Raw genomic sequence first — 20,477 nt, forward strand, 5'->3', positions numbered from 1 at the left:
TTTTCTTATTTTACTATTAGATTTTCTGACATGTAGGCAGTTTCTGCAGTGCATACTTTTTTATTTTTATTTTTGAATTCTCTTGATATTTTCATTTTAAAATTAAAAAAATTAATGTTTGACAAAGACTGTATATATGGAAGATGTACAACATGCTGTACATTCTTTTTATAATATAAGAACAAAAGCAATTTTCACTTTGAAAAAATAAAATACATATTATTATGCAAACTAGTCCTTCTGTTTGGAGCATAGCTCTTACTTGTATCATACCCCATTCTCATGTCTTCTTAACCTTTCATAAGAGTTCTATTCATATAAGGAAGGGTAAGTTGAATTTTTTTTTTTCCAGAAGTGCTGGGGATCAAACCCAGGGTCTCCTGCATTGCTAGGCAAGTGCTCTACCACTGAGCTACACCACCAATCCCTCTTTAAAATTTAATTCTATTTTTGAGACAGGGTTTGCTAAATTGCCCAGGCTGGACTTGAACTTGCTATCCTACTGCCTCAGCCTCTGAACAGCTGGGATTATCAGGTATAAATTGAATCTTTATTGAAAAATGTTTCCATTAAAGCATTTTAAGTCAAAGGACTGATTTCTGGTGGTCAAGTTCAAGTTCTTTTCTCTGATGGACTTAAGGAGTCATGTACACCCAGGTAGATGGCTTTGCTAGTTACTCCCTTGGAAGAAGCAGGCTACCGGCCTTTGTAGTCTTGAGAAAGACAAATTAAAAAGCTCACATTATCTATATTCTGAAGCTAGTTGTCTCCAAACTAGAGTCAATCCAAGCATAAAACAATTGTAGTTTAAGGATAGGAACAATCCCTAACTCTAGTTAGTTCTGTTCTCTTTCCAAGCCTCATTCACATGCATGAGATAACTGTTATCTCACCAAAAACCAACTGGGGAGGGAGAGGGAGCAAGCTAGCATGCCTGATATTTTTCTGTCTACAGATGAGGAAACTATGTTTAACAGAAGTGAGGCAACTTGCCCAAGCCCACCATATTAGAAAATGCTAGAGGCAGGATCCAAACCCAGTTTTCGTGTGTGTGTGTATGAACTTTTGTTTTTGATACCAGGGATTGAACCCTGGGTGCTTTACCAATGAGCTACATCCTCAGCCATTTTTATTTTGAGACACAGTCTTGTTAAATTGATTAGGGCCTTGCTAAATTGCCCAGGCTAGCCTTGAACCTGTGATCCTCCTTCCTCAGCCTCCTGAGTCTCTGGGATTAGAGGTGAGCACCACTGTGCAAGGCCAGTTTTCCTGTCTCTCCCCCTCCCCCACTCTTTATTCTATGCCATAGCATTCTTTCTAGAAATAGAGAAATCATATAATTCATTGTCCTAATTGGATGCCTTTGAAAATAAAAGAGGGTGCTATGTGGATGGATCCCAGGGCAACAGGCATAAATTTTGACTGTACCAGGCAAACTAGGTCACATGGTCATATGGTCATTTAAGATATAACCAGACAGACAGACAGACACAAACACACACAAATACACACTGGGAATTATACCTTTTGAATAAGAAAAATAAATGGAACAGAGTTACAATGTCTATAATCTATTTAAAAATACTTGAGTATAAAAAATAAAAATATATTAAAAATAAATAAAAAGTATCTGAATTCAACTTGTGTTCCACTGCGTATGCACCAATGAGTCTATGCTTTATCTCTCAGGGTCATCAGCTCTCACGCTATCAGAAATACAAAGTCTAGATTGGGTAACTGGTATTGATCAAAGAGGGCCATAATCCCAAATTGACTTCTTTAAGTGTTCCTGATTATTTATATATATATATATATATATATATATATATATATATATATATATATATATTATCAACATTCTGAACTCAAAAAAATGGATTTTATTGTTGAAACTTGTGATATAGTCTAATGAATGTCAGAAATGGGGTTTTATTGGTGAAATTAAAGATATTCAAGATATATGACCTAGCCCAAAGTCCTGACAGCCACACTCCAACCTGGATTTAACAAAGTGTTAGAATCCAGTGAAGCCTATCTCTAGGCTCTGAGGATGGCACTTGAGGCTTTCCGGGGTCCCACTATTGAATCAGGACTGTCTATAAGGGCACCATGCTGATTTGGGGCACAGTGTCCTTTCTCTGCAGTACTCATGCAGCTGCCTCAAATGAACATTTTGTGCAAGGTATGGCTGGAATATTTTGAAAGAGACAGAGCTGGGCTCTCATCAAGCTTACAGAATGGTTGAATCAACTGTTTGTACCTACTTGTTAATAATAAGGGGTTGTTTGATAAAGGCCTGTATCTGAGGCAGAATTCAGTCTTCTAGCCTCATTCACATGACCTGGTAGGGAGGTGATGGGGAAGAAGCCAACACTGACCACCTCAGTCTTCTATACTGGCAACTGCTTTCTACCAGAAAGAGTTCCACATGGCCAAACCATCATAGGTCAGTCCACAATGAATATGAAACTGGGTGAATCTGAAAAGGTTCCTTAATACAGTTTCCTCTCCACCAGGGATGAGCCTCTTGAACACAAAGTCAGGGGGTTGTGTTCATTGTGATAATCCCTAAGCCTCAAGAAAGTACATGGTGTATGTTTGTCCAGTGGATAAAGGGATTGAATAAGAATTCTGTTATTTCTAGAATTGAATTTATTAACTGTTAGTTGTGATTGTCCTTTATTCCATAAATAATAACTGATCCTCATAGACCACAATCTATTGCTTGCCTTGGATTGAATTTACTTTAAATAGAAAAAAAAAAGTAAGATAGTAACAAAAGCCATTGGGATTCTATCATTCATCCCCACAATAAAGCAATGAGATTGGTCCTCCCTCCCTCCCTCCCTCCCTCCCTCCCTTCTTTCCTTCCTTCCTTCCAGGCTTCTACCATTGAGCTACATTCCCAGCCCTTTAAATTTTTTTTTTTTTTCATTTGAGACAGGGTCTCACTAGGTTGTTCAGGCTGGACTTGAACTTGAGATCCTCCTGCTTCAGCCTCCAGAGTAGCTGGGAAAATAGCCATGTACCGCCACACCGGCATGGGTATTTTCTTTACTACTTCTATTCTTCTTACTTTCTAACATGTTATTGAACATACACATCTTTTTGGTGCTTCATCATATTTTAGAAAAAGCTGTTTTTGTTTTGTTTTTTGATGGAGAAACTAGATGAATGCTGGAATATACAACCCAGCTTTCCGTTCCTTTACTTTAAATATTTTGATTGAGATGTGGCCTTGAGGGATATCTAATAGTCTCTAGGGTCTTTGAGCTACAGAAAGGGTCCTTGGGAATCAGTTGCAGCTTACCCATCTCCAGGGCACCAGGCACTCATTTGGCTCATTCTGACACCCTCCCCACAGCACCCTTGCTGTCTGCCCCCTGGACTACCAAGAGCCTTTTGTTGTATGTCTGTGTGACTTGGTGCACAGTGTCCTTTCCCTGGAATGCTTGTCCATCCTTTTGTTCTTCACCTTGGTTAACTCCTTGTTTTCTTTTTCAAGTCTTAGTTCAAACACCAGCACACTTGGGATTCCCTGGTGAACCCGGCCACCCCTGCACTGCTGCCTGATCTCGCACGAGTCCCCTTCTCTATGCTCCTAGGACACACTGAGCAAACTGTTGCCTCGTTGTCTGGCTTGTGGCTCCCTAATGACCCGTGGATTCACCCCTCTTGTCTGCTCCACCATAAAAAATCCAAGCCAGGGACTTTGTCTCAGTACTGGCACATAACAGGCCCTTGGAGTGTGTTAGATAACAAATGAATAAATCAGGAAATAATTAGCCAGGCCACAGCACAGCAAAAGAAAACAGGAATCAACAGCAGCAGCAGTCTCTGCGGTCTGAGGACTAGCTAGGCTGAAATATTTCTCTTAGTTACTGGGCATAAAAATAATTTTTAAAGCCCAAGAACATCAGAGTTGTTTGTTTTTAACGAGAGGTAATAGACTACTTAACTCCAAGCGCTCTGCTCCTTGTTTGTTATAGAAACAAACAAACAAGCAAATAAACAACAACGCCTCTGGAGAGTTTCCAAGTGCAGCCAGCTCCCGCTGGAGGACACTGTGCCAGCTGCTGGCATCCCCGCCAGGACTTGAGGTGCTCCGACTGGCCGCAGGACAGGCTGCACTGGCACTTTGTGACGCTCTCACCAACTCCGGGCGACTGTCTGAGCTGAGATGTTTCCAGGTCCCAGATACAGACCAACAAATGACCTGAAAAAAGCTACAGCTTGATCTGACTGTGGGACTCTGGCCTAATGAAATAAACTATTCCCAGCAGAGCCTGACCCTGCAGAATGTAATTCTTTCTGACCACACTGTGTAGATAAAAATAATTTAGTGATTTCCTCCCACTAAACTCTTGGGCATAAACCAAGAAATCTGCAGAGTAGCTGTTGTGATGCTACTGTATAATTGTAAATATTTAATTTTTTTTTTTTGCATTCTTATCAGTGTTTATCAGCAGGAATGCATCCGGCATTTTAGGTGGAATAATTCTTCATTGGGTAAAACTGTCCCATGCACTCCAGAGCATTTAGCACCTTGGATGCAATCAATGCCAGTTACTATGATGGCTCCCAGAGGCACATTTCCATCTTGAATTCTGGGACACCAGTTGGGGGAGTCTTGAATTCATTTTGCAACCTGAGAATGTAGGAGGGGACCAAAGTGACCACACAGCCCACAGGTTGGATTCTAAAGGGACAAGACTTAGGAAGTTAGCAAGCACACCTGAGGCACAGGGACAACTGACCAAGGCCTGTCTGTGGGGGAGGCAGATGCCCTGAGAGAGGAAGGACACATCCATTCCTTTAAGTAGAGAAGTCAGATAATCAAGGAAGCTGGACTCATGGAAGCAAAGAGATCAGAGTAGAGCTGGAGTAGAGGTCCAAGTGGTGTAGATGGAGTAAAGAATGAACATAGGGTGGGGAAGGACCTGGGCAATGTTTTTTTTTTTTTTTTTTTTTTTGCGGGGTGGGTACCAGAGATGGAACCCAGGAGTGTTTAGCCACTGAGCCACATCCCCAGCCCATTTTTATTTTTTATTTTGAGACAGGGTCTTGCTAAGATGCTTAGGGCCTCACTCAGTAGCTGAGGCTGGCTTTGAACTCATGATCCTCCTGCCTCAGCCTCCTGAGCTGCTGGGATTACAGGCATGTGGCCATGGTGCCTGGCCTGGGCAATGGTTCTGAAACTGACTGTTTCTGAGTTCCCTCCTCACAGACTTCAGGGGCATACCAAAGGAATCAAGAGTGTGTGTGGGGCTGTGTGACTCAGTGGTAGAGCTCTTGCCTAGTATTTCAGAGGACCTAGGTTCAACCCCCAGCACCACCAAAAAAGAAAACAATTTAACAAAGGGTCAAGGTCATCATCAATTCTGGACAGCACTGCCCCCTGAAGGTTCTAGGAAAGACCCAGCCCTGCAGTCTTGCTTCTAAAAATAGCAACAACTAAATCAACACAACAACCCTATCATTGCCCCATCACCTTGGTCACACTCTACAAATATGGCCTCCTGCAGAGAATTTGTAAGTTTCTCAAAGTGATGTTAAAGTGCATTTGTGTCACCAAGGGGGAGAGGCTCTAAAAACCAGCCAAGGAGAAAAATGAGCTGAAATCCTGAGTGGAGGGGACATGAGCACAGATATGATCACCCGTCCCTCTGATTTAATGGTTAGAAGCTCCAGCAGGAGGGCAATGGGCAAAGTTGCTGGGAAGCTACTTACTCCTCTGTCTCATCTTTCTCACTTATTTTAAATTTATTTTATCTTGCTCTGTTTGCAACTTTTCAAGCGACCTTAAATCCTTTTACAATAAGTCGGTATAAATAAATAAAGCAAAGAAATAAAACCCACTGCTGCTGCTGTCAGCACTGCCAAACTGGGCTCGAATGTTTTGGCTCTTGTCTGAGGTGCTCTGCAGAAATGGGAGGGGAGGAGGAGGAGAAAACTCCAGAGTCTCGAAGAAGAGCTGGCCCTGGGTCCCATCCTTGTCTCTACATCAGGGTCACAGAGCCTCAGGCAAGTCGCTAACCGCTCAGGCCTCCTTTTCCCCATCTTTAAATGAAGAATGTGATGAAATGTTTTCAAAGACCCCCTTATTCCTGAACACTGGGATTCCGAGGTACCCATGCTTGGATCTTCTTAAAATTTTTTTTTTTTGGTACTGGGGATTGAACTCCGGGACGCTTAACTACTAAGCTTGCTCCTTCCCCTCTATATTCTTTCTCAGTACAGCTAACTGTCCCTTCTGCAAGTTAGAGAAGTCTGTCTGTGATGGCAAACATGAGTCCAACTGGTCACCCGAGGAGATATTTTTGTTCCATCAAAAGAAACTGGAGTGCTACTCATTTGCAAATGTAGGGGTTTATTGGGTAATTTACTGACCAAATTTCCCATTGTGAAATGAGATCAAAATACTGATTTTTATGTTTATTTCCTGATAAGCTGGTAAGTTCCCCCCTAAAAAAAATTCTGTTACAGAGAGTAGGAACATGTGTCAATGCTGTACCCATCACTCACAACTACCAAGAGATGGAAAGCACTGCTACGTTCTGGAATATTCTTTTTGCTTTCCACTGAAGGGTTCGGTCGTGTTTTAGTGTACCTACTCTCACATTCCCATATAGTTACTGTCCCTATTTACACAGAGAATGGCTTGGGATACCTGTTGCTTTTAGCAGACCCAATTCAAAACATCCCAGCAGAATGCTCTGGAGCAGAGCCTTTCACACTTTAGTGGGCCCATAAGTTACCTGAGGAGCTTGTTGAAGTCAAGTTTTTCTAAGTTTCTAATGCTTTGACATTTTAGGGTCTTATAGACTCTCCTTCCTAGTGCCAGCAAACTGTGGGACTTGCCTGCAAGTCTGATATACAAGCACACCACATCTTCCATCCAGCTCTTATACTCTGGACCACTGCTCCCTACTTAATCGCCCCAGGAAGGGTACTAGTATAGTATGATCATGCTAGCCAATCTGAAGGCTGAGCACTCTGATTGCCTGTTCTTTCCTGTGGAAGCCCTAATAAAGGCTTTTGTCCACATTTTCTCCTTCCTCCCCATGCCTCCAGATCAGGCCCGATACTTTCCCTTGTGGCCCTCCTCTTGGAAACTGTGAGTGACAAATTATCTTTACAATGGCCATCAACTCCTGACCTGTTGGCTCCTCTACACCTGAGTAAATGATAAAAACTTACATCTTAAAACAGCCTGGTGGTGTCGATGCTTCTGATCTGAGAACCACCCTTTGTGTTGCAAGGTTCTCAATTCCTGTGCTGTTACAGAATATGTGCCACAGCTGAGAGGATGGACTATGCTTCTGCAGGTCTGACCTGCGTTGGAGCCCAGTGTGCTGCAGGAATCAAATGGCCAAGGGGCCAAAGCTCTAGCAGAGGCACCCTGTGGAAAACTGCCATTGCTTCTGTCTTACCTTCCAAAATTGTGGGTTTATGGAGCTTTACTAGATAGAAATTAAATAAAAAGCTGCAAAGGAAAGGAAGCTGAGTCTGAGGTCTTTAAACTCCAGCAGGCACTGTGGCAATAAAGGTGACTCAAGGCCGGGGGTGGGGGTGGGGATGGTTAGGACTCTGTAGGTCAGCTGGCATTGGGCGCTTGCTACATGCTCCCTACATGAACCGATGCAGATATGGCCCTGGATGCCACACCTTAACCAACACCAGTCAAGAGGCCTCAGGGAGTAAGCCTTAGAATCTAGGCAATTTACCTGTCTCCAGAGCAAGAAGCTATTCAGGTATTCATCAGCCCTTGTGCCCAGAGATATAGGAAGGCTCTGATTATCATTCCCTTCCTCAGGGCACCCAGGGCTTGGAGAAGCAGCCTAGACAGGATCTCAAACCTTCTAACTCTAAAGCCAGAGCACCACCCCCCTCCCAATCCCAGTTCCATGTGCCACTAATTAAAGCAAACCCTGATTAAGAACTATCAATTGTAAGTACTTCATGTGGCTTAGCTTGTCTAATCCCCACAACCCTATATAGTAGATGCTCTGCAAATCCTTATTTTCAAGATGAGTAAGCAAGCCCAGAGAGGCTAAGTAGCTTGCCCACCCTCCCAACTAATTGGCAGGGTCAGAATTTCAGTCTAAAGGCTGCATCACAGAGCCTTCACTCTCTGTTGTACCCTCTGAGTGTTTGGGTGGTGCTAGTCAGGTGAGGGCCCCAGATCTGTGTCCACAGCATCAGTACCAGACAGGAGCAAGTTGCCTGGCCTATCCCAGACTTGCTGAATCAGAATCCTATGAATGAGGCCAGGAATCTGTGCTCTATAAGGTCTCTGAGTGACTCTGCTGTAGGTTGAACATACCTGTGTCAGAGGCACCCCTGTAAGAAACTAATGTCAATAGTAACAGCATCAATTTATCTTCAAGTATGGACATCACTGTTTAGAACAAGGCCTTGGGAGTTAGCCTGACAAACAAGAAGGATAATATTGAGGTTCAAAACTTGCTCCCACAGAAGTTACAAGCTTGGAAACTTTGGGCAAAGTGCTTAACTTTTTGGAACTTCACTTTCCTCTTCTGGGGAATGGGAATCCAGTATCAACCTCTTAGAGTATGTGAGCATAACATGAGCCAACCCTGTAAAGTGCTGTGCTCTGTTTCTAGCACCAGGAAATGCTCTGTAAGTGGTAGTGATTCCTTAACACTTCCCTGTTTTCTATAATTTATGTCCTTTCCTATCACACTTTACCATAGTGTGAACCTGAATTTCTCTGGTTGCCAAACCAAGAAAATTGCTTTCAATAAGAACAAGGAAGCTACATTCTTTTTTTTTTGGGGGGGGCAGGGGTACTAGGGATTGAACTTAGGGGCATTTGATCACTGAGCTATATCCCCAGCCCCATTTTTATTTAGAGACAGGGCCTCACTGAGTTGCTCTGTACCTCGCTTTTGCTGAGGCTGGCTTTGAACTCGCGATCGTCCTGCCTCTGCCTTCCCAGCCATTGAGGTTACAGGTGTGTGCCACCACGCCTGACCAGAATAACTAGAATGGCAAGCTACCTAAACAATGCCTAAAGACATTACTGTACACCCACATGGAGCACGTCCCCAAATACCATCAAAAGTTTCAACCCTGAACTAGGGGGTAGAGATGCTCATTCATGAACTGAGGAAATTCACATTAAGCAACAGCTTGGCCCTCGTCTCTCTTACCTGACTGCAGCTGGTAAATGTGTTCCTAGTGGCATGCCTTTAAAAACACACTCCTGCTGTACACCCCAGAAGTGGAGAAAGCATAATGGAGGTAAACTGGCTTCAAACACAGACCAAATTCTGCAGTGACATCTCAGTTGCTTCTGAACCGAATGAATCTTCCCACCTCCAATCATACAGTTACCTCAGAGGAAGCAAATCTTCCTGCTCCCAGTGACTGGGGCATCCCAATCAGACACCAGTCACCTAGGCATAGACAAAGAAAAGGCCCCGTGCCCCCCCACAAGGAGGGCGGGAAGAGAAAAAAAGGTATGTGGGAGAAGAAGAAAGAAGTCTCAGGGGACATTTATGTCATCACTAAAGTCATGTCAGGCCAACTCCATCCTAAGCCATCAACTCTGATTTTCAATCAGAAGGAGGGGGGTACAAGGAGAACTTAAAGATTTTTTTTTAAGGTAAAGAAAAAAAAATGTCGTGCTAGCTTCATTATATAAATTAAAATCCCACTGGGACATGTCAGTAGTTATTCTTCCTATCTGTAAGGAGAAATTTCAATAAAAAGGTGTAGGTGGTAAAATGAAAATCTGAGCAGATCTCATTTTTTTATTATTCCCTTCACTGTTTGGAGACCTCTGAAAGATAGATGATTTTATATGGAGCCCAGCTGATTTCTGATCCTTTTAGATTCTGGCCCAGAAAAAAAAATACAAAAATCAAACCAAAGTGGGTTCCCATGAACCAACTCTGGCACTATTATTGAATTATTTGTTTTTCATAAAACGCTTTAAAAACCTAATTATAAAAATAATGTATACAATAAAGATCTTAGAAAATTCAGATATGAATGAGGAAGAAAATAAAAATCATCCAGTCTCCACACCATTTCAGTTTAAAAATAAACGTATATATGTGCATAATTTAAAAAAATGTGATCATATCAAGCACTTTGCTTTAAATGCTATTTTTCTCCTTTTACATCATGAACATTTCTTTATGTTGTGAAATCTTTTTTTAAAAAAAAGACTGTTTTAGAATTACTTAGTGCTAATAACTCCTTTTGTTTGGCATTGAGATTGGTTGTAAATTTTTGCCATTATGGATTATTCTGGAGTGAACATCCTTTGGATACATTTTTATACATATTCATATTTTATTTATTTATACATTCATTCATTCATTTATTTTTGTGGTGGTGCTGGGGATTGACCCCTGGGCCATGGGCATGCTAGGTAAGAATGTGCCAATTGACCTACATAGATCCACAGTCCTATTTATTTTCTTATGTAAATTCTTAGAAGTAGAATTTTTGGTTCCAGGCCCTTGAACCAGGTAGTCAAATGCCCAAAGGGACAGGGATCTCTGATCTACATATGTACCAGGTTCAGACAGAGTACAGTTTACTTTTTCCTCATTAACACAGGATATTATTATTAATTTGAAACCTTTGCCATTTTGATAGGTGAAAAATACTCTCTACTTGTTTTAACGTTTGTTTTTGATTACCAGTGAGGCAGAACACTTTTCGAATTAATTGGCCACTTGATTTTATCTCTTGTGAATTGCCTATTCATACCCATTTTTAGTGTATTTCTTTTTCTCATTCATCTGTAAGAATTTTGTAAAGAGTAAGAATATTAGTATTTTAAAACCGGAAGAAGTTGAAAACCATAACTATTTCTTAATAAGATTTACAACTGTGAAATGTTTATATCATGAAGCATTAAAAAGTTCTTTTGATGGCAAAGAGGCCTCGTGGGGTAGTGAAGTTTGAATCAGATTTGACAAAATCTTTATCACTAAACCTGAACCCAGAACTCTCATTTGAACCCTCTGTCCCTTTTAAATCAACTTCAGTAATAACAGAATGCCAGACATAAAAATAATGACAGGGTGGCATCTTAGGAAGAATCCTACACCTTTGCTAGGCAGGTTCTATACTTTCCTGGTTGATCAGCTACAGACAGATACCTCTGTGGGCAAGAAAATTTGTGTGGGCACTGTCCAGCACCAGTGGCCACCGGAAGGACAGAGCATTTTGCAGGGTTTCTTATTTGAGTTGAAGCCAGCAAATCAGGGGTTTGAATTCTGAGTTCCTGGGTGCCACTTAGAATGAGCTGAGTGATCACAAGAAACCATAAACATCAGATCCACCTCCACCCTCAGGGTGGAACAGGATTAAAGAAGATTTAAGGACACCAGAACGCTGTCTGATTTCTCTACTCACTGTTCCTAAGAGGCAGAGCGGAATCCACCTTTTGGTGTGGATGCCCAAGGGCTTCCTGGAGAGGTGGGCACAGAGGCATAAACTCAGATCTCCCAGGGCAGGAAACACCTCTTCACGCACAGTTTGCATTTCCGCAGTTGACAGCAGGAGCAGAAAATGTAGCCAGCCAGCCAGGTTGGGAGGGCGGAGGGTGATGACTGATGGTGACAGGGAACCACCTTCCTGTCGTCGGAGCCAACCCAGGTTACTAGTTGTATGTCTGGCATTTGGGTCGGATGCCTACCAATCACACAGGTTCTGTCTGCCGGCCTGGGTTCTGGCCGCGATTGTTCAAAAATAAAACAGGAAGTCCAGAACAGAACAAGCCGAGAACAGCCAGCTGCACAGGAGTGCAGGCTGGGTAGAGAGGATTCGTCTTGGTGGGGCGGGCTCCGAGTTGAGGAGAGCAGCCCCAGCTGCAGGACAGGAAGACATCACAGAGGACGATGAAGGAAGCCAGGTATGCCACTGCCTGCTGTTTCCAAGTTACATCCTGATTCCACAATGAGCAACACTAGGAAACAGACCAATTTACAATGGTCACCAGATCCACAGACTTTACCCACTAAAATGGAGATTTTTTTCTGTCCTTCTGTAACCAGAAGCTGAGGGACAGATAAGCAGAGGGAAGCAAAGGATAGAGAAAGATGGGTGGATGGCTAGGGTGAGTCTTTGTCTCACTGGTCTGCTAGGTATTCATTCTCCCTTCTTTTCTCGTAATAGCAGCACCTTGATTTTCCTCTGGGCACACCCTTCTCCACACTCAGCCCACAACACTGCCATGTAGTAGGACTGCCCAACCTCTCTGGGGGCTGGGTGGCACTCAAAATGTCCTTTCAATGTTAAAGCTATTGTCCCACACAGTTAAAGGGCTTCCTACTCAGGGCTTTGGATCTTTCTATCTTCTGAAACTTTATGCATGACCTTGGTTCACTGGGTTGGGATTCCAAAGATTCTGCATTGGCTGGGGATGTAGCTCAGTGGTAGAGCACTTGCCTAGCATATGCAGGATATGGGTTTGATCCCTAGTACAGCAATAAACAAACAAAAAGATCCCTGTCGTGCTCACTGTACTCCAGGAAGGTACACCAGGGCTTCCTCCTGAATGGAGTCAGGAGCAAATGCAGGAATTGTGGTCTTCTTACAGAGGAGTAGGCCTAGGAATGAGTGGATTACATGTGGGTAAAGCTGATACCTGCTCAAATAGGGGTGTTCCTGGAGTCCACAGCAGAGATGGGAAAAGGTTAGGACTTGACAGCTCTGTAGACAGAAGATAGATGAAAACCCAGAGCTTACAGAGGAAAACAATTACAGAGTGAGTGAGCTTTCCTTCTGGAGTAGATTTATGCTTTTCAGCAAACTATAGGGATGAGGAAAACCTACTGTGAAAGGCCCAGCTCAGAATACGTTTAAAGACTGCACTGCCAGGGCTAGAAAAGGAGCCCTCTTTTCAGCTGTGCCCCAGACTTTGGATTCTTCCAAAACCTGGGATGATTGTATAATCCCTTAGCTGTCTTTTGGCTCTATTCCTAACCAAGTCCAATTTCGTCTTAAGTCATAAGCAGCTTGGTGGCACAGACTGGAATGGAACCTGGTGTCTGCATCTTGCTTCTTTACACAGACTGAATACCACGGAGGAAGCCTGAAACCCGTTACTTCTCTGGGGAGTTTTTCCTCAGGGCAGGTGGTTACTTCATTAATTCCTGCAGAGTGTAGACTTGAACGGACACAGCTAACACTGGCTCTGGTCTGATTTAGCCATCTAGTACCTTCTCTTTACGTAGGGGAGTTGGTGCCTTTTGGAGACCCACTGGAAAATTCCAGGGTGCTCTACCTGTCTGGCAGAGCCAAAGCAAACCTTGTGAAGGCCTGAAGAGACTCCCACAGGCAGCCCAGCCTCCCTCCACTCAGGCCAAGCCACCGTTTGACTTCCTTCCTATGGCCTTTTCATTCTCATCACACCTCGGGCTATGGGAAGTCTTCCTCAGCTCCATGCACACTTCTCCTTCCTCTGAACCCACAGAAATTCTAGCAAGGAGACCCTTCCCCCACCCCAACAGTCTGGGCAGCAGCAGCCACAACAAATACCAAAAGCCGCTGCTGTGTTGCTGGATGGCTGGGCCAGAACAGGTGGTGTCAGGCTGTGTTCACAGGGTTGTGGCTGGGGGCCTTCCTGCCACCTCTCTCAGTGACTGTCGAGTTGGTGGTCAGCTGGTGAAGGAGAGAGGGCCCATAAGAGAGCCACAAGGTGACAGGGCACGGAAGCTGTCCCCAATCTCTGCTCTGTTGATGCCACCATGGCCTCTGGTTTCTATGAGGTAGAAATAGGGGAAGAACTGAAGGCCCACTCAGATGTATGTAAAGGAACGGGCAGAGGACAAGAGGGTGCTGCACTGAGCTCCTGGAACACCTAGTGCTGCCTGCCTCTAAGTAGCTCATTGTTGATAATTACTCCAAAGCCACCAAACGGCTCTACCACAGGCGGCTCTCCTTTCCCCACTGCATCCTGCTCTCACTTACATAACCCATCAACCACAACCACTCCTGGAGACCTTGCTGTGTGCAACGTTACTTCTCCACAGAGAAGTATCGTTGCAACCCTGGGAGTAGGGGAAAAATGGACACAGGACACAGCTGGCACTGACTTGGGCATCATTCCTTTGGAACCTCCTTTTGCAGATATTGTGAACACCATAGCCCAGAGGGGCGGACCATCCTGCAGGAGAAGCTGGGAAGAATTCCTGGGGTGGGTGCAGCCTCAGCCTTGCAGCTCTGCCCAGCCAGAAAGGCTGTGACCTTCCTGTGATGGTCCTTCTCAGATTGAAATGGGTTCTGATGAACTTTTCACATTAATGAGAATCAGACAGCCTACCCCCAAGGTTGCGTATTGAGTTCTCTTGGAAAGGACTTGTGCTCCCTCTCCTGCTGCTGCTTCTTCTTTTTTTGTGTATGTGTACTAGGAATTGAACCCAGGGGAACTTAACACTGAGCTACATCTCCAGCCCTTTTTAAAATTTGAGACAGGGTCCTGTAAGTTGCTGACATTGGCCTTGAAGTTGCAATCCTCTTGCTTCAGCCTTCCATATTGTTGGGATGACAGATGTGCACCACTGTTCCTGGCTAGGGTGCCCTCTTTTTAAGAGCTGTATGTGTGTGTGTGGGGTGTACACACACTTGCATACATGCCTGAGCACACACATGGTTACTAGATTGTTTTGTGGTGATGGGGACTGAACCCAGTGGTGCCCTTCCACTGCGCTACACCCTAGTGATTTTTTTTTTTTTGAGACAGGGTCTTGATAAGTTGTCCAGACTGGCCTTAAACTTGTGATACTCCTGTGTCAGCCTCCCGAGTAGCTGGGATTATGGGAGTATGCCACAGGCCCAGGAGTTACCAGTTTATTTCAATTTACCTGCATATCCTAATTGTATTGTTCACTGTGGTGGGAATTCTTCATCACATGAGCTCGTCTTCATCGACTCTAAAATGCACTTTAACTCAACTGCAGGTACTACCTTGCTTCTAGACGTTATAAAGGCAGAGCTGGAATTGTGTGTGCGAGAGTGTGTATGTGCGCTGTTGTTATTTAAAGTTGAGTCCATATTAGGAGGACCCAGCACTTCTTCCAATCTCCAGGCACCATGGTTCCAGGTCTTGATGCTTTTGCTCTTTGGCTGTAAGACACTGTACCATTTCACACTGGAATCTCTGCAGAGCAAGGAGCTAAGAGGGCTTAGGGTTAGATAACCTCCATTTGATTTCTAATTTTGCAACTTGCTTTTGGTCTCTGGACGAGTACCTTGTCTCTCTGTGCCTCAGTTTCCTCATCTACAAATTGGGAATATGAAAATCCCTATTGCAAAATGGCGCTGAGATGACTAAATGTGTTAATACATACAAAGCGCTTAGAGACTTTCCTGGCACATAGTATGTATTCAATAACTATTTGGTATTATTCGTGTTATTATTCAATAAATCACAGATGTTATTATTACAAATAAAATGGGGTGGGAAGTTGGACTGAATCATCCCTCAGATCTTTTGCAGCTTTAAAAGCCCACAATTTTATGAGGTTATAAAAGACTGAATGAATTGTGAATGGATTCTTTAAAGAAAAATACCAATCAAAGCAAAGAGGCCACAGAGAATTTAGGAAAGGCTACATTCTGGAATCTGTAGGTGCATTTGGGGGCAAAGCTGTGTGTTTTGGGTTGGCATAAACCAAGGCAGCACCACTGCTCTGTAGACTCTCCTCTTGTGAACGCTTTAGAGCATGGAGGTCAAAACCCTTGTTTTGTCTGTCTGGGGGAGGATTCTAGCTCTGCCTCCTAAGCTGCTGCTCCATTATGCTGGGCTATTTAGCTGGGCTGCCAGGGTCAGAGCTAAACAAGCCTCGAGTGTCCACGTGGCCGCTGAGACACTCTAATAGTACTGGCTGTTGCTGCAGAGCAGGGAGGAAAAGGAGAAGCAAAGCTTGCTGCAAAGGCTAGATTTTGGAATTGAAAGCCATTGCTAGATATAGGACTTAATCTTTGACGGAAACAGGATATTTGGTTTAAAGTCTTTTTTTTTTTTCAAGAACAAAAAAGACAGGATGTATTAGTTTCCTAGGGCTGCTATAACAAAGTACCACATATTGAGTGGCTCAAAGAAACAGAAATTTATTCTCTCATAATTCAAGAGGCCAGAGATCTAAAATCTAGGTGTCAGCAGGGCTGGTTCTTTCTGGGGGATCTGAGGGGGAATTTGTTACATGCCTCACTCCTAGTATCTGGTGTCACTGTCAATCCCTGCTACTCCTATGCTTGTGGCTGCATTGCTCTAATCTTTGACTATGTCTTCATACTTTGTCTTTCTTGTGTGTCTCTGTGTTAGAACCTTCTGTTCCTTTCTCTTGCAAAGATATTAGTCACCAGATTTAGGGACCACTTGCATCCTGTACAGCTTCATTTTCACTTGATTACATCTGCAGACCCTGTTTCCAAAAGGTCATCTATATAGGTAGGGAGTGGGTGGGATTTGAACATTTTTTTTGGGGGGGGGACCCAATGCAACCCATTCATTACACAGGACCAACAGGTCCCAAATACCAAGTTGAGGAGAGAAGGAAGAGAGAGGCTTACCATTTGGCTACTGGTAGAAAGAGGAGGTGGGGGTGGGAAATGGATGAACGAATGAGGGAGAAAGAGAGAAAAATTCCACTTTTCTAAGAAAAGCTACAAAACTATAACAAGTGAAATCGGCCGGACTTTTCTATCTCTTTACTCCTCTTCTGGAGCCAGTTGTGACAAATTAGAGGACTATAGGGAGAATAAACCCCAATAATTAGTGTTCCAATGAAAGCTCCTTCATAAACCTTTAAAAAAGTCCATCGGAATCCTTCCCCACCTCCTCCTCAAATGGCGTGATCTATGACTTCCCAACGTGGGTGGGTTGGCAAGTACAGTCCTCTGGGGAAGGAATCTGTTCTTTGAATGTGAAGCACACACCTGGTCCTGACTGATCAGAACAGGGACGTTGTGAGCAACTTTAATTTCCATCTGTGATTAAACCGCAGCATAGTGAGTTACAGCTTTCACACATCCATCTGAATTCCCAAACAGCTAGCAAATAAGTCTAGGAGCACAAAGAACACGGTGAGAGTAAAGCTGGAGATGGGGGCATCTCTAACCTGTGGAGGGGCCTCATCTACCACTCACATTATTTTAGGACGCTTAACACACCCTCATCCCACCAGTAGCACAGCAGGTGCCTCGCACGTCCCTTAGTATGAAGGGAGCAAGGCTGTGAGTCCGAGGAGATGGCTGGCAGGGCCAGGCGTGAGTAAACCTGGGGACAGTGGCACTGTTATCCTCATATCTCTCCTCGGTGCTGGGTTTTATGCCTGGTGTCCGACATGGACTTAACCAAATGGCAAGGGACCATTCAGAAATGCATTCTGGGAATGTCCGGCCTGTCTGAATAACTAAATGACACAAGGGCATGCCAATGCCCAGCCCTTAGCAGATGGTCCATCATGACTGATGAAGGAATAGATCATGAACTTCCTACTCATCAGGAGCACATGAGAGACTAGAAATGGATTCTCCCCTGTGCATCTATCTACTTGTTTTTGTGGCTCCATGGGCCCTCATCGGGCAAATAAGATTTCTGCAACTGTGGGAACATCTAATTAGAATCAGTGCCTGAAAGCTGAGTAGACCATTTTACCACACTGCCCCTCTTCTAACAATTTAACTATTAACATTTTAAAAGCACTTGAAATCATCACAGCATGAGGTTCTTTTAAATAACAGAGAATGAGTCTTACACCCCTCATTACTATTCTCTAGAGAGAAACATTAAGACAAATTAAAAACTAGTAATCTGATTCCCTGTCCCACGCAGCCACATAATATGGAACAAGATTTTTTTTTTCAATTAAAGTATTCTGATGGGCAATTTGACAGTAGCTATTAAAATTAAAATGTGTATCTCCATGACCCAGCGTTTCTTGGAGAAACACTATGTGCAAGACTGTTCACCGCAGCGTTGCCATTATCAATGGTGGGAAAATATTACCAATCCAGCCATTTTATGGAATATTGTTCACGAGGCAGAGTTTTGAAAGATATCAATAGTTGAAAGGCTTAGAGAAAAGTAGAGTTGTAGAAGTTATGTATGCTATCATTTATGTCCAAAATACATAGCAATAACAAACATTTTCTGTGGATATTCACATATGTGGATACAAATGCAAGAAAAGTGTTTGGACAGACACATCCTAGATGAACAATAGTTTTCTATCTGGGCTGGGGACTGAGCTTGGAGCAGTATGAAAGGGGACTTTAATGGGTATTAATGAATTACCTGTGTGATGGAAGAATTATTTTTAAAAACCCACGAAGATGACAAAAAGTATGATTGTACCACTTTGCTTTTCACATTAGCTGTTCTTTGTGAATTTATTATCTAGCTGGAGAAGAATATTAAAATTAAAGTGTCCTCTTAGATCTCAGGCAGGAATGCAGACTGTGACAAGAGAATCTAAGTGTATTACCAATGTATGAAGAACCTCAGTGAACAGGGCTATGGGGAAAGTGCTGACTTAGGTACTTTGGAAATGGGTAGTCTGTAAGACTCAGGCAAAACGAATGGCTCGCGAACACTGTACTTGATAAAATTGTTTCCCATGGGTTACAATTTGGATACCACTCTACGTGTACGCTGGAACTGAACAATTAAGAAAATTCCACATGGTGGAAGACAGGTTTCTTACCATTGCAGTGGAAATTTATAGATATACAAGGGGAGGGGCTAGAATGATCCATATGGGAATGGGTTAGAGTTGGAGATATTAGCATGAATCCTGTTTAACTTAATGAGATACAGATGGAAACATATAGAAATATTTACAGGCACAAGATACTTTAAAGATAGACACATGGGTTAGCATACACACACTTATTCCTTTGCTCTGTCAGCCCAACGGAATTATAAGCAACAGCAGCACCCCTAGTACCAATGAGCACACCTTGTTCCCAGATCTGGGTTTCTCAGACCATTGTTTAATGAAAGGAACCAGGACTTCTTGTGGAAATGACAGGGGCAGGAAATATACAAGGTGAGCCTGGAACATCCTGCAGTGTCAGAAAGTGAGGAAGTAAAATATCAAAAAAGTGAATAACAAAACCTCACCATGATAGGTGTATGTCAAAGGGAACACAGGAGCAATTCTTTGTTTTAGTCAGCTTTTTGTTGTTGTTGTTGTCGTTGCTGTAATGAAAAGACCTGACAAGACACTTTTAGGAGAGGAAAGTTTATTTGGTGCTCGTGGTTTCAGAGGTCACCACAGGCCCATAGATGGCCAGCTCTGTTGCTTTGGACCTGGGGTAAGGATCTGGTACATACAAGCACTGTCCTAAAAAGTCTATTTTTTTAAGGGTATTCCTCTTAACTTTTACATTATCTTTCACTTCTTATTAAAAGAAAAAGAATAGGTCGTGTATATTTTTTCCTTGGGGAGTTATTTTAGGACTTGGAGGCTAACTGTTTTGAGATTACAGGTGAAATGAATTTGTGGTTTGGTTTAGCAGCTGGGGCTGAAGCCCTTGCAGTGTGCAGTGATGGGTGCTGACTTGGTAGGTGAGCCAAGTCCACAGCTGCCCTGCAGTGAGCATTTATAGGTCAATGCAAAGCAAAATGGCACCAATGTTGGGGGATGGGTCGTTTTTAGTCTTGTGTGTAACCCTCAGCAGTTAGTTTAGATGGTGCCAATAGCTGGGAAGATTCATCGCTCTTCTGCTCAAAATCTCTTAGTCTCCTGTAGCTGTCTGCCTCATCTACTATCCTCTAGTCCCATGGGGCTCCTAGCTGGTCCTCATACCCACAAGCATGCTCCAGCCTCAGTGCCTCTGCACCTGCTCTTTCCTCTGCATGCAACACTTAAATGACACAGCATCAGAGTGACCTTCATGGCTAAAACAGCAGCCCCAACATCACTTTTTCCCCTTGCCAGCTTCATTTTTCTTTTTCAGTACTAAGTTGGTATATTGCCTGTTGTCCCCAAATACAACGTGATTTCCATGAGAGTAGGACTTCATCTGTTTTTATTCCCTGTGGTACCATCAATATCTAGAAGAGAATCTAGTACATAGAGAGCACTTAATAATATCTGTTGAAGGAATATATGAATGAACAAAGTAGTGATTTTTAACATTGCAATTTGGTGAATAATGTGTGCTGATAAACAATAATAATTGCACCCACTTCATCTCTTTCAGTTCCTTCTATTATTTATTTATTATTTTTTAAAAAAATATTTATTCTTAAGTTTTAGGTGGACACAAGATCTTTATTTTACATTTATGTGGTGCTGAGGATTGAACCCAGTGCCTCATGCATGGTTGTCGAGCACTCTACCACTGAGCCACAACCCCAGTCCCCACTTCTATTATTTAAAGCTCAGAGCTGGTGTGGTGGTGTCTACCTGTAGTCTCAGTTCTCTGGGAGGCAGAGGCAGAAGGATAGTTTAAGCCCAGGAGTTTGGGGCCAGTCT

The 20,477-nt window shown here is 43.3% G+C and overlaps 1 protein-coding gene and 1 non-coding gene across 12 annotated transcripts in view; both read right to left on the reverse strand.

Moving 5' to 3' along the window:
- Atxn7l1 (ataxin 7 like 1) overlaps positions 1-20,477 on the reverse strand; it is a 235,748-nt gene that overhangs the window by 83,773 nt on the left and 131,498 nt on the right. Inside the window, exon 1 of one of the 11 annotated variants that reach the window (XM_046464111.2) lies at positions 11,401-11,700. The exons of the other annotated variants lie outside the window; for them this stretch is intronic. Within the exon in view, the coding sequence (XP_046320067.1) occupies positions 11,401-11,479 (79 nt within the window). The 5' untranslated portion in view covers positions 11,480-11,700. Of the gene's footprint in view, positions 1-11,400; positions 11,701-20,477 lie in introns of those variants that run through there. 11 annotated transcript variants of the gene reach the window in all.
- Trnaa-agc (transfer RNA alanine (anticodon AGC)) lies at positions 350-422 on the reverse strand. The gene has a single exon. It is a non-coding gene; the product is annotated as a tRNA-Ala (tRNA).

This window comes from Marmota monax, unplaced genomic scaffold, assembly GCF_021218885.2.
Source record: "Marmota monax isolate L192 unplaced genomic scaffold, Marmota_monax_Labrador192_F-V1.1 WCK01_AAM20220418_F8-fsc00065, whole genome shotgun sequence".
Classification (NCBI taxonomy): Eukaryota; Metazoa; Chordata; class Mammalia; order Rodentia; family Sciuridae; genus Marmota; species Marmota monax.